An 18,602-nucleotide genomic window follows, 5' to 3' on the forward strand; every position below is an offset into this window, starting at 1 on the left:
AAACAATACATTAGCAAAATGCCTAACTTTTAAAACAAATATATGGCTGTAGTACATAGGCACTCATAGTTTCACTCATCTATAAGCATTTATTGGCAATTGAAGGCACGTAGATTTGGAAATAAATGCTTAATAAAAGAGAGTGACAATGGCAATTTTAAAAAGTAGATGTTTACATAATGTCTAATTTCGACTGTGTTTTCTAATTTTAGCAATATAAATAATATATTTCATAATTAAACTGAAACTAAAGTGCCTCAATTTTCAACCTAGCACTTATTTACACAATATATCTTAATTTATATTTACAAAATCATTGAAAAGGCAGGCTTGAACTGTGGAAATCTATTTTGCTTAAAGCAATGGCACTTATTAAAGAAAAAAATGACTATGGGTATGAAAAGCATTAACTTATTTGTTCCCTGCAGAACACACATGTTTACAAGCTCTTCTTTTAGCACAGAGAATTAAAATAGCATTGCATTTGCTTCAAAGCATACAGGAGGAATAATTCATCTGAATTAGAGAAGCATGAGGTAATTTTCAGGATCATTCTTCTTTGTCTTATTGCCAAATAAAATGAAGAGAAGATAATCTACAACTTATAATTGTTGACGACATATATAAGTCAGATAGTTTGATCATGCAATACATATCACTGAATCAATACCAAAAAGAATTTAATCATGTTTCGTTTTATTCCTTCGTTGTAGTTTTATTTAAAAAACCTGGGAAGCTTTCATGCTAAGATCTCAAAATAGAACTGAAAATTAGTTCAGATTGCAAAGAATGTAAGTCATGGTCCGAAACAAATTGCCTTAAAAATATAACATCAACAATTTGAAGTTGCTGGATAAATATTCATTATTGTGAATAAATATAGGCATGGTCAAGTGACCATTTACAATTGAGTATGTTAATAAAAGGCATCACACCTGAATCAAAAATTCAAGATCTGCTCGACATCACATCAGAAGTAAAGGACAGTCATCATTCGACCATATACCTTCTTATTTAATTCACCAATAACTTTGGGTTTTGCCCTGTATTCCTATGATACACACCTTTCAATACTTATACAAGATACACAGCACACTGATCCAAAGCAAGCTAACATGGATTTTCAGGGACTGAAGATTTATTTAAGAAACTAACTAAAACACCAATAGGTACATCTACCAAAAAAGCATATAACATTCTTTTACGAGTAGATAATGCTCAATAAAGTTTGACTTTCTATTTACCAAAAGCTCGTTTCCCCAAGTATAACAGGCAGAAAAGCCCTTTCATGTCACTCAAATGTATACTAAAGGCTTTGTAAATGGTAGTGGCCCTTGGCTTGAATAAATGTATTTAGGGTACATAAATTCAACAGCATCGTTAAAATAACCAAGTGATTTTCAGCAATACCTAAAGAGTATGATCTAGATAACAAAGATGACAAAGAAAGACAAAGATGCAACTTCATCAGAATTTTTATCAGCCTAAGAAAATCTTTGAATCATGGATGAGAAACTAATGCATCAATTCCTGAACCATCAAGCAAAAGGTGGAAAAAATAAATAATAATCAGCAAGAATTCAGAAAAGCTCACCCATGCAAGACTTAATTAGGATTATTCACACATGACTTACTTTTATTTGGAAATAGTGTAGGTAAGTGGACATGATTTTTTTTTGGACTTTTAAAAAGCATCCCAAAGATATTTCGGGAATAGCATGGATAAATACTGGCAAGGATTACGATAGTATTTTGAAATGGAGTGGCATGGAGTGGGGATTGGAACTAAATCATAACAAATGTTCAATGGTAAATTTCATAAAAAGAGTCACAGATTTTGTGTACATACTTGGTGGAGTTGATCTAGAAGTAGTTGATAAGGTAAAATACCTAGGTGTTACTATCACTGAGGGCTTATCATTGGGCCCCCACATATACAAAATCTGTGGCCAAGCTAATGAAAGATTGATATTCATCAAATGAATTGTTAGGAGCAAATATGAGGTCATGGAACGTAGCAACCACAACCATGAGACCCCAATCAAAGTATGCATGGGATCCAACAGAAAAAATACTCATTCCAATATTTAAGAAGGTTCAATGAAGAGTGGTCCTATTCATCAAAAACAAAGTTTCACAGAAATGCTTCCAGAGTTAGGTGGGAATCATTAGAACTAAGACGATTTAAAAGTAGGTTGAAATTATTAAAAAAGTTTAGAGCCGTTTGTTTAAGCACTGAGGCCTTATCAATCATTTGTATTCCAATAGCATTGGTCATTTGGAGCATGAATATAAAATTTGAGAAATAGATGCTTGAAGCTGGGAAGGTATAAAGGAAGTGTACAAGTGGATACCAATTATAGTAAAGGGGAGGAACTATTGGATGATCATGTCACTAGTAAAAAAAAAATCTCTTCGCTTAATGTTTTGGAGTAACACAAATAGCTATGAACCAGTTTCTAGGTGACAACTACAAAGATGTGCTTCCCTTTATCTTTACCAAAATTAATAAGAACGGTCAATATTGCATTGAACTCTATTAAATCACTCAACTAAGAGATGCGACATTAACTGAGGACCAAAAGAGATTCAAATGAAGAAAATGCAGGCAAAGAGAAGCTGCCAAAAAGATATTTTGCGGTAGAAATTGATTGACTACCCAAAATATGTACCTTTTTTGATGACGGTATTGTTAGAGCTTTTTTATTTCTCCCTATCTACATAATTCATCAAAAGTACACTTATTTTATCTCACAATTTTTTTACAAATTCCATCTAACTCGACAAGAGCCTTTAAATTTATAAATGAAAAAAACAAGGCTCCCAACCTTGTAAAAATGAAAAAATATCATCTTGATCATCAATGCAATGAAAACAAAATACTAAATTAGTAGAAAATATAACACAAACGTAATTGGGGTGCCAATTACTGGAATATATTTAAAAATGTGCCGCAAAAAAATAAAACAATGGTATCCTTGATGGGGTTTAAACGAAACTTATAACTGATCCTAGTCCTACTGATAAAAATGACAAGTCAAAATTAATCTATTTGGGATCATAATGTTAGCATTAATTAGAGTAATCAAGAATTTTCACTGTGACAATTTTTCACTTTATTTACTCATGTAATCTCAGAACCTGCTATGATAAATTTTCCTTATGCAATACTAAATATTAGCATCATAATTTTTTTTCATAGAAAATGAAATTATCTATGGACTTCTTTCATACACTGTATAATTTACTGTACATGATGGGGGATAACATTACCTTGAATTCATGTTTATTTCTTAAAGCTAGAATGGCAATATACATTAACAGAGCCATCATATTAAGACATTACATATCAGGTCATTTGTGAACATGGGTTTAACACCGCAATGAGTGCCATTAAAATTTTGAATTAGTAAACCAATTTCTTGAGTGATTAATTTATTATCAAATTCAATTATATGAAAGAGATATCAAATGAATTTGACGTGGGACGATGACAATTCAAGTATATAACTCAGAATAGCCATAATCAGGGTGACCACTTGCTCTATAGATCCTAATTCCAACTTCCCCTGATTTTATCGACCAACATAATCCCAGATTACCAATTCTTTCCTCCAAATTTTCTTTCAATGTTTTAAAATCTAATTAAGTAATTTTTGTAAAACAAACCATGTCTTTTCTTATCTACCAATGGAATCAATGCAGCCCTCCTGTAGTTTTGGGTTAGGGCCTGTATGTGCAATGGACTATATTAAGCATGAATTGGTCAAATAACTAAAATAAATATCACTGTCCCTAGAAAATCCCAAATTTAGCATCATATTCCTGAGTTTTTCATGAAATGAGAAACTACTCTTTTTTTTCCCTGTTTTTTTCATATGTTCCATTATTCCTGATTCTCTCATTATTTTCTCGATTGAGTAGCCACTCTGATCAATCAATTTGATTCAAATTATTTTGACTCCAGCAAAACCACTCCTCACACAAAGATGAGAGGCAGAAACTAAAAAATAATCTGTTAGCTGCAAAGGTGAAAATTTATAGCACAAACAAATTTTATAGGAAATAAGAAAACAAAATATGTTACACAAGAAAATTAAAAACAAAGCAAAATTTAATATTTAAGGGATGTAAGCAATAAACAGGAGGAAACTAATCTGTCAGGATTTAAACAGATTTTTCACCAGCAGATAACATCACAATACTGCAAATGATACAGCAAAATGGAGCTTTTATGGAACTTCCTACTGCAGTCCCAATACAACAAGGGAGAACCCCAAACTTTAGGGAGTGCCATTCAACTGATTGCAAGAAGTGCATATTGGTAAGGGTCTATCGAAAAATTGGTTTGATTAATAATTAATGGCAACATACATTACCCTCAAAAACTTTTGGTAGGTTAAAAGATAAACAATATCATTGTATGACATTAATGACTTTCATATATTTGCTGACATCCTCATAAATTGAATTACTGAAATTGGAGGTTGGGTAATATATGTACATAGCACATACTTGAACAAAGGAAGTAAGACTTTGTAACAATACTTAAGCAGGAGCAGCATTCGCATAGGCATTAGTGAAACTGGTTCAGTAGAAATGAATGAATGGGATTGAATAAGTTTTGATCTTATTTTGCTCCAACTGATACCATTTAAGTATGGCATTTCTGAGCAAATTGCCTAAAAGCTACACAATAGAGGCAATAAAATGACTATAATATCTATAGACCATGGTTTTCTAGATAACATCCATATACTGACATAAATAGCTGCTGGCTTGGCTCAGACTATTGCTGTGAGCAAATTAAATAACATACAGGTACATGAATAGATGATTCCTAACTCAAGAGGAATCAAGCCTTACTTTTAAGCTAAATTTCTTCACATAGAAATAAAAGAGGGATTAATGTGACAAATTTCCATTGAAAGTGAACAAATTAGTGAAAATCTTTACTAAGTTCTCAATAATTCACATTTTGTTTTTTACTGTCCTGGACAAAAAATATTTTCTCCTTTTTTATAATTCCATCCAGTTTCATTGTATTACATATAGCCTAATCACATACCATTGCATCCTTAAGATATCACACAAGCTTCCATATACTCGAATACTCATACTTAATACATAGATACAAAAATTTATTTTCTCGTTAACAATGTTAATGATAAAGTTCAAGGGCCACCACAAAAAAATATACATTTTACATACCAATCTCCAACTCTTCAGTAAGAAAAAACAACTGTTTCTCTGATGGTTAAACCATTCAAGAGATTGATCACCCCTGGAATTTTCATAACCCAGTGATGCAGTATCAAAAACAATTTCTGTATTTCATGGCATGTAAGATGCACCATTTTTTTCTGAAATTCTAGTTCAAAAATTACCAGTGTTATAAAAGGTAATCTACTGGTTATGGTAGGATTTTGGATGGACAAAACTACCAGATAAATATTTTGTGACTCCTAACAAAATACAATTCAGCAACCAACTCTACATCAGGTCCCTCTTCATCTCAGAGTACTTTCTTCCTCCCTTCATCCCACCTAACATTTCTATCCTGTTCCTGCCCTTTCCTCTTTTGCCTAACATTCTCCCCTCTATTACAGTCTTCAACATCCCACTGCCAAGCAATACGCCCTTCATCCATTTTTTCCTGCCTCCTTTGGATTTATCCTAACAAACCCATCTCCTCGCCCTCCATACCTAGTACTTCCTCATTGTTTTCCTTTCAGTCCATTTCACCTTTTCCATTCTTCTTGACACCCACATTTCAAAAGCCTTCAATCTATGTCTATCCTCTTGCTCCAATGACCACGTTTCCGCGTCATACATAGCTCCGCACCATAGATAGCTACGTGCCATATCAAAGTTTTTACAAGTCTTTTCTTAATATCTTTACTCAACATCCATCTCATCGACTCCCTACTCCTTGTGAAAGCCTCTTTGCCTAGCGCAATTCTTCTCCTTACGTCCCTACTACTTTGACCGTGTTGGTCCAAAATACTCCCGAGATACGCAAACTGTTCTACCCACTCTAGTTTTTGCCCTCCTATTTTAATGTTTAGCTAGGCCTTTTTCTTTCTAGAAAATCTCATAACCTTTGTTTTATTAATATTGATTTTCATCCCATACCTTTGTCACTGAATTTCCAATTCACTCAGCAATGCTTGCAGCCCCTTGGCTGACTGACAAACTAAAGCTTGGTCATCAGCAAACCTAACTGATTTTACGAATTCCCCGCCCACTTTCATTCCTACCTCGAGTTCTTCCCATGCCTCTTTGATCATTTCCTCTGCATACAGGTTTAACAGCAACGGTGATAATGGGCAACCCTGCCTTACACCTCTTCCTAACACTTCCCATCCGGACTCCCCGTTCCCCACTCACACCTGAGTAGTCTGAGGCATGTACAGGTTGTGGATTAGCCTCCTGTCCCTCCAATCTATTCCTATTTTCTTCAATATACTCATTAGTTTTTCCCAATTCACTCTATCAGATGCTTTTTCGAAATCTACGAAACAGGCAAATACCTCCTGGTTGTATTCTATATTCCTCTCGATTTATAATCTCATTACTGCAATGGCATCACGCGTACCTGTCCCCTTCCTAAACCCAAACTGATCATCCCCTAAGTAATCATTTGCCCTACTCTCTATCCTTTTGTTTATGATCCTGAGAACAACTTTAGCTGCTTGGGATATCAAAAATTGTCCTGTAGCCCTCACAAGATGTAGCCTTTACCTTTCTTGGAATAGGAACTAACACTGATCTCACAAAGTCTTCCGGCCAGATTCCTTCCTCATACACACTACGAATCAGCCCTTATAGCCTCTTCCTCCCACATTTTCCCATACATTTCAGTAGTTCCGCATGAATGTTATCCACCCCCACGGCCTTATTTAGTTTCATCTCCCTTAATGCTCTTTTTATCTCATCCTTGAGTATGCCTGGACCTAAGCTAACTTCCTCTACGGCATGTTCCTTTTCTATGTCTAGCCTTGTTGGCCTAAGTTCTTTACCATATAGTGATTCTATATATTTCTTCCACCTTTCTAGGATCTTTTGTGTCAACTATTATCATACCTTCCTTATCTCAAACTGTTAGCATAGATCTTCCCTTCTTTCCTGATAGTGATTTACCCTCACGTGTGTTATGTGTGTGCAATATTAACTAACCTGGAATTTGCAACAAAAAAGAATTGAAATAATGAAGCATACCTATATTTTTTTACTAGAAGGCTATCTAAAGACATTTGCTTTTGCCAAAACTTCAAAATTTTGTAAAAATGCAACACAGAATTATCATTAAATAAATTTGTGGCAAGCATAGCCATTGCCTTATTAGAGCGATCAATGTACGAAAGAACTGTTTCGCATCACCAAATCACATTTACCTTGCTATTCTGAACTTCATAGTTCTTGAAGTCTCACAGTATTTCTGAATGGTAAACAAGCAGGGGTTTAATTTTATAATTGCATCTTGCATTGGCATAAAACAAAAGTGCAAGAAAGTCTTTCATTGGCATGTGGCTGGGGAATACCTTTTCCTCTACTGAATATATATGAAGGTTTGCTTCAGCATCTTTTCCCAGAAGAGACCCATCTCATCGTAATTAAAAACTTGTCGTAGCATGTGACCTTCAGAATCCATTTGCTCCTTGAAGTAACTGATGAGGATTGCAGGTATGCATGTGCTAGATCAGCTCCTTAAACATTTCGTTCTAAATTTTCAATTATTTTCATTTTAATTTCCAGATTAATTTAATTCTCCTTTGGCTGTCTTCTCGCACCTTTTTCTTCACGGAAATTTTCAAAACTATGCACAAAAAATCACAAATAATACGTCTTAACACAAGTTTGGAAAAATGCTGAATCACTAGCAACACTAAGATACTAGCTGAATGAGTGCTAAGCAAAAACTGAAGCAGCAGGTGTGCAACCATTCCAGGAACACCACTCTTCTCATTACTCATTATACAACAAGTCACTTGTTAAGCAAGGCATTAAAAAATTACATTTTTGTTCTTTATGCAAATTACTCACTATGCGAGGTGCTTACTAAGCAAGGTTCCACTGTGGGTCAGATTGTTATCATTAAGTTCATCACAATTATTGGAAGTGAATATAGTGCTGCTTCTGCGATATTGAATCAGGTGGGAGTGATGTATTGAACGAACTTGATAAAATTTCATCACAACTCATCATGACAAAATAAGGTCGAAATAACAGGGAACTATAACTGAAGCTAGTGGGGCGTTGCTCTTTTGTGCAGGCCATTTAAACTTTTTTCTTGTGTATGCCTCACTTAAATGAGGAGCATCTTATATGCCATCAAATACAGCACATAAAAAAATAAAGTACATGCATCTCACCAAGACCTGTACTGTACCTAATAATGAATGTCCATTTTCTATTTCAAGCATTCAATTACCTTTATGAATTTTATAAAGCTTACTTTATTATTCCAATCAAATTAAACTGTTATTTTCTCACAACTTAATGAGTACACACATTCTTAAAAATTACAGTGATAGCAGTGATTTAATATATTGTAGAATTCTCCCTGCAATAATTTTAATTACCAAACATTGTGTTGATGCTACAAACAAAAACTAAATCTACATCTACATTCAACAACACTCAAACATTAAAAATACCAATCAAATGCTTGCATAAAACTTCAGTAATCAACAAGTACTAAAAACTAACTAAACATCATTTACTAATAATAACGAGTAACATCTAAACAATTTATTTTCTCACAGCTTTTGTATTGACTTTCTGAAATTTTTCACATTAGCTTCACTATCAAATGAATGCATGACCAATTAATGAAAAGCAATATCATTCAGGCTATTCTCAATTCAGTTGGCATTTTATTTCTGATGGCATTCCAATATTAATCACCTCTATATATCATAGATTGCAACAGTCAGTATATTAATTGAATAAAGGAGTGATGAAGAAATCTTGAGTAATATCATTTTCTATTTAATTTCTTTCAATAATGGTGCATTCTGCCACTTCATAATTTAGCACCAGATGAAACTTCAACTGAAGGACTAACACAATTAAAAAAAAATAATTTCCAAAGGCATTTTTAAAGTTCACTATAGCATTTTGATTGTTGACTGATTGGATGAAATAACTTTCATTTATATGGAATAAAAAATTTTTTCAGAAGTCAGACATTATGGAAAATGCATTATTTCCTTATCTAACACACTCACTATTCAATAATCAGATGGCAATTAATTAAATATTGAAATTGAGGGAATGATATTTATTATGTAACCCACTGATTTAAGTGCCTCTTATTGATTTCTCCCAACAATCCTCTCCCCTCCACCACCATACTTAGCACTTCCTCATTTGTTTCCCTCTTTTTTATCCACTTTATTTCCCCATCCTTCTCTATACTCACATTTCAAAAGCCTCCAATCTATGCCTATCATCAGACTTGAATTGCCATGTTTCTACGCCATACATACAAGTTAGTAGTTTCTAGGAAAGGTGAACGACAGCTAAGATCAATTGTGCCATCAGGAATTGATGGGAAAGTAGGAAGGTTAGAGAAAAACCTGGCATCCACATTAGCCTACTCTTAACAAAAGGTGCCAAGGGGTCTGCAGTTTAACATCCCCTCTGACGGACAGTGTACTCAAAGTTCCCTCCACAAAGCACCTTAAGTGGGGATCGGGATACCACTAAAAAATATCTGCTCTGTCCAGGCACTCTCGGAGGGAAGCCAGTATGTTAGCCACCACATCCCGATCCCCACATACATGCTCCATATCAAAGTTTTAACAACCTTTTTCTTAACATCCCAGCTCAAAATTCCTCCCATGAACTCCCTCCTCCTTTTGAAACTTTCCTTATGGCTCTAATACTTAGACCAATCTGGTCCAAAACACTTCCAAAATCAATAAACAGTTCTATTTTGCTCTCTTATATCCACATTTAGCACATAGAACCAATTCATTCACATATAAGTTGAACAGCCCAGATGATAATGGACACTCTTTTCAATCCTCTTCCAAACACTGCCCATCCAGACTGTTTATCCACCACTCACCCCTGAGCTGTATGAAGCATGCACAGGTTGCAGTTAGGTATCCTATCCCTCTACTTTACCCGTATTTTACACAATACATTAATTAATTCTAGCCAATTTACTCTATCAAATGCCTTCCTGAAATCTAAGAAATGGACATACATCCTGATTGTATCATATGTTCTTCTCTATTAGTCTCTAGTGTTCTTCTCTACCTCATTACTGCAATGGCATCTCTTATCCCCCTCCCCTTCCTCAATCCAAACTGCTCATTCCCTAAGTAATCATTTTCCCTGCTCTCCATCTGCATGTTGATGAACCTGAGAACCACTTAAGCTATGTGCAAAATCAGACTTATCGCTCGGTAGTCGACACATTTTGCTGCCTTTCGCTTTTTTGGAAAAGGAACTAAGAGTGATCAGACAAAGTCTTTCAGCCAAATTCCTTCCTCATAAATGCTACAAATTAGTCCATCAAGACTCTTCTTCCATATCAGGAGGCTAAAAAAAGCAGTTAAAGCACGTCAAAGATATTAAATTTTGGAATGGGTTTCAATAAGGTAGCATTTACTACATTATTTAAGAGCCAAAGCAAAAAAGCAATGATTTTGCTCAATAAGAACTGATTGGTTAAAAAAAAACAGAAAACTTGACTAGTTTCAGAAAGTATATACCAATAGTTTTTCCTGAAATATTTTTGCAACACCAACATTTTGGGCCATCGATACTTATATTCAGCTTCTCATATTTTCTCTAAGCAATTCTGTAGTACTATACTATTGGAATGCACATCAGCACCTCAATGAATAGTCAGTTTTCACAAAAAAATGATCTAATTTGGAATTAATTTTTCATATCTTTAATTGGTACCCACTTTTCCCATAGCCATTGATATGAAAAGCACCAGACTGTTGATGATGAATCAATAAGAAGAATAACTAGTGTACAGGTGTGGCATAAGGACAGATTGACATAAGCACCGACTCTAAAACCCTGTCTTTTTTAAATTAAAATTAACTGCTGGAGATACCATGACAGTAACTTTTAACCAAGTCATCCACTGATACAAATCACAATGCAACAATTTCAAAGAGTAAAAAGCAAAAGAAAGTAGAGTAAAAGAGTATTTGCCTTCAAGGAGAGTGATTTTTACACTTTTACATTGTTGCATTGTATTTCTTTTAATAATTTTGAAGACAAAAGTATTATGTTTGGAAATAATAGAGTTGGAATCAGCCTAATGCATACTAATGAATGTGCAAGGGGCCAGGACTCTAAAAGTCACCCTTTAATAGAAAGTACACTGCATTTGGAGTTCCCACCTTACAATACCCCCATTGGACTAGAATGTCAAGGAAAATCCAGGAAATGAATTCACATCCATGTTGTGTGAGGTTAAAATCAAACTGCTTCAGAAAATATTTCATTTTAAATATGTTTAAATAATACTCCAAGTATTAAGTACCTAAGATGGAAATCTAGATGCACAGAATAGTCAAGGAACTGGTTGTCACAATCATGCTAATGGCAAAGTCTAAAGACCGCAGGAGTACATCCTGAGGCGAGATAGTTCAATGGCAATGGCAGAAGTACTTAGATTGATGATCATTTGGAATTAAAACTGGTCCAAGTCATTCAATCAAATGTAATTTCACAAAAATCAAGATATACCAATGAGTCATCAATGCAAATTTGACTAAATATACAACATTTAAATGAGATTCATACCTCATAAAACTGAAGTCAAAACTTTTAAAACAGGGGCTAGTATATCATTACCAATTTTTATTACACGGGCAAAAGGAATATGTTAATCCTCACAGTTTATTCACATTAAGTAAGTGCCTTGGAATTATTCATTTTCCAACAAAAATAAGAGAATACCCCCAGATGATATCCTTTAATTCCAGTCATACATTAATCTGGCATGCAAAAACTTATAAATTTGAGACAATTATAACTACACAAATCCATTACAACCAAACAAATTGCAATAACCAATACATAATTTAAACTGCCTGCCATTCTAAAGATTGAAAATGCGATATCCATACTTTTACTAGCAAAGTGACTTTTGGCTCTGCTTCCACATGATATATATGACACACAATACATGCCACATATAAATGGCACATAATATATGCTTCTAAATGAATCCACAGTTTATTTATTTCAACGCCCCAAGACAAATTTGTGCGGTGACTTGGGATAATTGCTCAAAGAGAATGTTTTTCTATTTTCAGGAAAATTCCCTTTGAACAATTACTAATGATTATAGAAAAGTCATAGTCGGCATCAATTTCACCAAAAACCAGAAATAAAACCGATACTATAATTCCCAGACCAAGTGCTAAATAAATTTTACTAGTATTCACTAAGATTTTGTACTTGTCACCAGTGCCATGAAACTTTAATGAAATTCAAAATAAATGTACAACAGAAGCATTACAAATAAAAACATGTATAACTGATAAATTAGAATGGTATGTATGAAATATGAACATGTACCTAAGGAATAAGCAAGGATAATTACTGCAACAGTATTCAAAACTCCACTCAATCTAACAATTTATGTCCTTTAGTTGTTAAAATTAGAGAAATATGGTAATGAAAATTATATTTGTTTTACTTTCAAAGAATTCTACCCTTTTCTATTCAATAATTTACCACAAGCACCCAATAAAATAATTAAATAGTCATAGCCTCTAATTACACTCTACCTAGTTCTGAATTTCCTCGTCAACAATGCATACTATGCATTTTACAACAATTCTAATAAAATTAACCAAAACCTGGGCACAGGAGTAGGTTAATTTGTATTCTGAATCAAATTAAAACCTATGCTAAGACAAATATCAAAATAAATTAATTTATTCTTTTGATAAATGAAGCATAGTCATACACCATAACTAGTTTTCACACTTTAAACAATTATTCAAGAAAGTAGCAATTTTTTTATGAAAATGATGGTAATTAAGAGAAGCTCAATAAAAAAGAAAACACTTACCTCAGCGTTATAAAATTTTGTTTTGACATCAAGTGGTTTGAGCACCTGAAATTTGTAAAACTTGCGAAACGACAGTCTTCCAAGTCCTGCAGCAGTGTAGGCAACCTCACAAACAAGTCTAAAAAAATGATCAACAGGAATGGAAATAAAATTCATAGAAAAACATTCAGGTATACTTTTCTTACATGCTTTTATTTTATGGAAAACCAACTCACTATTAGAAGCTGATGAAAACAATAGAAATAAGGAGAACAAATTCAAATACACATTTGGCTCACTAATAACCCTTAAATATTTTTATCTAATTTGTGTAAATAATAAATTGTAACATACAGCAATCAAATGATAAAATGAGTACAGTGCAATGAATCAACTAAGTATGAATATCATCATGAGATATTGAAAAACCATTATCATTCTATCAGCTAAAATATATTTACCACTGAAGCATGTTTAAAAGAAAACACATTATCAGGTGTAACGAAATACTTGAGCTATGATATATTTAAGACATGGAAGAATATACTCAAGGTATTTTTTTAAGAGACATAAGATAAACCATAAACACAGTAATCAACCCTAAGGCCAGTGTGGTAGGTGATGGCAGAGTTCACCTAGAACTAAGCCTGATGGCATGTGAAATTCACACATCATGGTAGGGGGGCCAGTTCCTTTCCCTGTGCCAGCTATTGTTTCCCAGGAAGACCTGGTACCCAAAAAATTACAAAGATTGGGAGCTGAGGGTGGCCACAGAGGCTTGCCTGGGCATCGAACCCAGACCCTCCAGTCAGTAGTCCAATGCTCTCCCCTGGACTAACAGGACCCCTCATACATTTGTGAAACTCACACATATTTGGAGGCCAAACCACCTTCCTCAGGGGTTTGCCCACCACCTGATGCTTCCACAATGAAATTTCCTGCAAATATTCACATGCTAGGTGCTGTGTCCAGTGATGGTGATGTCATGCCACCAAATTTTTTAACAAAGGGGAAAATATCAACCAAGTTTATTGGCGTGCTCTGACAAATGTAGTGAAGCCATGAATGGAAACTGTCATATCTGGAAGGCCATACGTATTCCAACTGGAGAGGGCACCAATCCATAGGAATCATTCAGTGCAAAATTGGTTGTCGGACAATGCTGTTGTTTTGGTCCAAAGAATTCTGGCCTACCAATAGCCCACATTTAAATTTGTAGCACTACTAATTTGTACACCATATTCAACCAGGGTCACCAACACGTCCAGACATCCAAAAGTTGCATCACTGAGAGCCATTATTGAAACGACATTCGCCAATAAGGACTGTGGTGTGTTAAAACAGGCCTGCACACACTTAAGACCAAGAATGGAGGCCATTATTCAAGCATGTGGGGGATAAATTGAATAAATTTGTTATTTATGACAATACAAAAAATTTTGTAAACATTTTCATTTTTGTAATGAAAAAATGTTTGGAAAAATAGGTTAATTTGTCTGGATATTTGCACAGCCCCCTGTGTATGGTGTCTTTAGTATTGTACAGCAGGATGTCGTTTACATTTTAGGTACTTATTCCTAATGCTCTACTAATTTTCCAGAAAAAAATGTCATATCCGCAACTTCTCTGCTGAATGCTAGAAATCTGATTAGCTACTTAAAGTTAAGCATCCCTCACTGAAGCCCATGTTATTGTAATGGAAGATAAAATGTTAAAAAATATTGAGATGAATGTATCTGTAACTACAAGGGTGGTCCCATAAATACCTGGCCTGACCTAGAAATGGCGGTAATTGTTTAACAAATATCACTGTATTAGAAAGCAAGCAATCTGTAAAGCATATGTTTCAAGTTTGAAGATGTTACATTGTTTAGTATTTGTTTGGTAGGGAAATTGGTCATCATTATGTGATACAATACTTTAATTTGAAAGGCTTCAACCAAACCAATATAAAAGCTGAACTGGATTCTACTCTGGGTGAGTTTGCTCCTTCATTTACAACAGTAAAATATTGGGTATCTAAGTTTAAATGAGGCCGTACGAGCTGTGAAGACGAACATCACAGTGGTCAAACAAACGAGGTGATGACTCCCCAAACAGTTGAGAAAATCCACAAAGTGATACTGGATGATCAGTGACTGAAAGTGAGCGAGCTAGCGGACATAGTAGGCATTACAAAAAGTGAAGTGCATCGCATAGTAACTGAAAATTTGGAAATGAGAAAGCTGTGTGCAAAATGGGTGTCGCATTTGCTCACACTCGAACAAAACCAGTGTCGTGAAGATGTTTCAATTGAGTGTTTAGCAAATTTTCACAGCAACAAAGCAGAATTTTTGTGATGTTTGTCCACCATGGATGAAACTAAGGTCCATTACTTCACACCCGAGACAAAAGAACAATCAAAAACAAAGGATTCAAAAGGGAGAACCACCTCCAAAGAAGGCGAAGACCGTTTCATCTGCAGGCAAGGTCATGACATCAGTTTTTTTGGGATACGCGTGGGATAATTTTCATTGACTATCTTGATAAAGGAAAAACTATCAATGGCAAGTATTATGCAAACTTATTGCAATGCTTGAGCGAAGAAATCAAGCAAAAGGGACCCCATTTGGCTAAAAATAGAGTTGTTTCATCAAGACAATGCACCAGCTTACAAATCCATTATTGCAATGTCCAATATTCATGAATTAAGTTTGAATTGCTACCTCATGCACCCTATTCACCAGATTAATCCCCCTCGGATTATTTTCTGTCTGCAAACTTGAAAAAATGGCTCGGTGGTCAAAGATTTTCCATCCGTGAAGAAGTGATGTTGGCAGTTAATGGCTATTTTGAGGAGCAAGATAGTTCTTATTATAAAAATGTTATCGAACTCATTGAACATTGCTGGAAAAAGTGTATAGAGCTGAAAGGAGATTATGTTGAAAAACAAATACATTTTTTTCCAAAATTTTTGTGTTTTCTTTGTTGGGTCGGGTACTTCTGGGACTACCCTAGTATTAGGACAAACAATCGGACAACATCCCTTATGATGTTCACCATCTTGTTAATCCTTCTGAAAAAAATTGAAATGGTACTATAAAAGTAAAAATTTTGAGTTCATGGGTTGTAAAAAAGCAACAAGATTAAGGAATAGGATGAATGTGGAAATAGAGCAAAATGCTATTCCAAACATGGAAACTCATCATACTAGATGGAAAGTCCTGCTGTGAGTAAAGTGTATACATGAATTTTTTTGGAACTAAGTAATTGCTTTTAAATGCCAAGTTCTCCACAATTCCCACTGATATAGAAATAACTATGTTTTTATTTCATCTTGGTAAACTGCTATTGAAAAATTATTTTTGAAGTTAACAATACCTATCAGTTAAGGTAATTTTAGCAAAATCCTTACATGTGATCTCCAAGCTCTTTCACTTCATGATGAATTACTTGATCCACAGTATCTTCTGGTTGAAGTTCTGCTGTGTTCCCTGATGCATTTTCTGCTTGATGGGCAGATAATTGAATATTCTGTGAGCTTGTCTGTAAATCAGCCTGAAAATTGCACGAGATTTCTGAGTTTTGGAGAAAAAATTTCAATGCATTCAGGTTGATGAAACTGCTAAAGAAAACTATATTCACAATTAACGTGTAATTAGATTTATGATATGCTTAATATTTAACGTTAATGATATATCACCAATGCTGCTAAACATATGTTTAATGCTGGTAAGCATCCATGGCCGTAATTTATATTTATCATTCAATGGTTACACATCACAATAGATATTGTAAATATTTTATATAGAGCAAGTATATTCTTATTCATTTTATCATTACAGAAAAACGGCACTAGTAATAGTTTAAAAAATTCTTGGAATGAGTAAAATGCTTTGAAATGGTATTGAGGTAAGGGACTACAGTTTAGTAACAAGGAATAACCATTGGGAGAAAGCAATAGATTTCTGCCAGAGAAATGGTTTAGTCATATACACTTGGCAGGAACACCACACAACAAATATGCATAAAAAATTCCCAGAGACTCAGAGAGATATCAGTTAGACAACATTATAATTAGGTCCAGATTTAGGAATAGTATAATTTACTTGCACCATCTCTTGGGAGCTATCATGGACCTATATAATGATTTGATGCTAAGTGTGACATCAGATTCAAAAGAATAAAACAAGGAAGATGGTTTCGGAAATGGAATTTGGAAGAATTAACCAGGGAAAAAGGATGTAAGACAAGGATACAGTTGAAAAATTAGTGAGTGATGATATGGAAACAGATAAAGTAGAGGAAATATTGGAACACTCAATAAGGGGATGTGTAGAGCTGCAAACAAACCTATAAGAACAGTAAATAGGCAAAGGTCACGGAAACCATTGATTAGAAATGAGATGATTAAGATTGATGGAAACAGAAGAATGTAAACAGAGAATTTGGAAAAAGGAAGAACAAAGAGCTGATTAATAAAGTGAGGCAGGAAACTTACAGGGTGAAAGAAGTTAAGTGCAGGATACCATGTAAGGATATGGAAAGTTTACTGGGGAGGGGGGGGTGTGTGAAATTAGTGTTCTTTATAGAAAAGTGATTACTCTATCCGGAAGTAAGAAGAGAAAATCTCTACACACTACTCAATATAAGGCAGTATATTTATGAACTGAACCAGTAAATATTCAAGAGAGATGGAAGAATATATAAGAGGATCTACATACGGTAAGGACTTATGGCCAGCAATTTTTAACATACAAAGAGTATAGGATGTAAATGAGGATACTTTAGGCGCAGGCAAACTTAACAGTGAGTAAGAAAGAGCATTAAGTGTATTGTGATCAAATAAGGCCGTGAGGATTAAATCACCAAAAATCTACTCAACGATATATGAAAATGTAAGTAAAGAGCTTTTATGGGTTGATTCATAACATTTACATTTTTGGGAGGACTTTGGCCAGAAGATGTCATAAGATCAGTGTTAGCTCCAATCCCAAAAAGGGGTAATGCAGCCATATGCAAGGCCTATAGAACATAAGTTTGATTTTGCACGCAGCTAAGATGGTACTTAGAATTATAAATATGGTGGTAGGATAGTAGGGTAAATGGGGGGGATGATCAATTTGCGGTTCAGGAAGGGGAGAGGCACACATTATGACATAGTAGTATTAGGGCCAATATTAAATAGGAACATGGAATACGACCAAGATCCATTTGTTTTGTAACTTGTGTAGTGTTCATAATATTATACTGGTAGACCTAATGTTTACACTATAGAAAATAGGAGTAAATTGGAGGGCTAAGTGACTTATCCTCAATCTGTACACATGCCAGACTGCTCAGGTGTAGTACGTGGGAATGGATTGTTCGAAAGAGCAGGGCCAGGAAGAGATAATCACTCATACTTTTCAACATATACTTGTATGGGGAGGATTGTATGGAAAGAATCAGAGAAAGAAATGAAGCTTTAATTCAAAGTCAAATATAGAGCAGGTAGAACAGTTTAACTAACTTGGAAGAGTTGCAGACCAAGATGGTCACCATAGTAAGGACATAAGAAGAGGAATTTCATCAGGTAAAG

The 18,602-nt window shown here is 34.5% G+C and overlaps 1 protein-coding gene across 1 annotated transcript in view; it reads right to left on the minus strand.

Moving 5' to 3' along the window:
• The window catches only part of LOC139700027 (trafficking protein particle complex subunit 13), a 42,320-nt gene that overhangs the window by 22,737 nt on the left and 981 nt on the right, over positions 1-18,602 (minus strand). Inside the window, exons 4-5 of the mRNA XM_071598465.1 lie at positions 16,437-16,579; positions 13,064-13,181 (exon numbers count right to left, since the gene is read on the minus strand). Coding sequence (XP_071454566.1) covers positions 13,064-13,181; positions 16,437-16,579 — 261 coding nt within the window. The remainder of the gene's footprint in view (positions 1-13,063; positions 13,182-16,436; positions 16,580-18,602) is intronic.

This window comes from Hetaerina americana, unplaced genomic scaffold (genome assembly GCF_022747635.1).
Source record: "Hetaerina americana unplaced genomic scaffold, ioHetAmer1.1.p SCAF_10, whole genome shotgun sequence".
Taxonomy (NCBI): domain Eukaryota; kingdom Metazoa; phylum Arthropoda; class Insecta; order Odonata; family Calopterygidae; genus Hetaerina; species Hetaerina americana.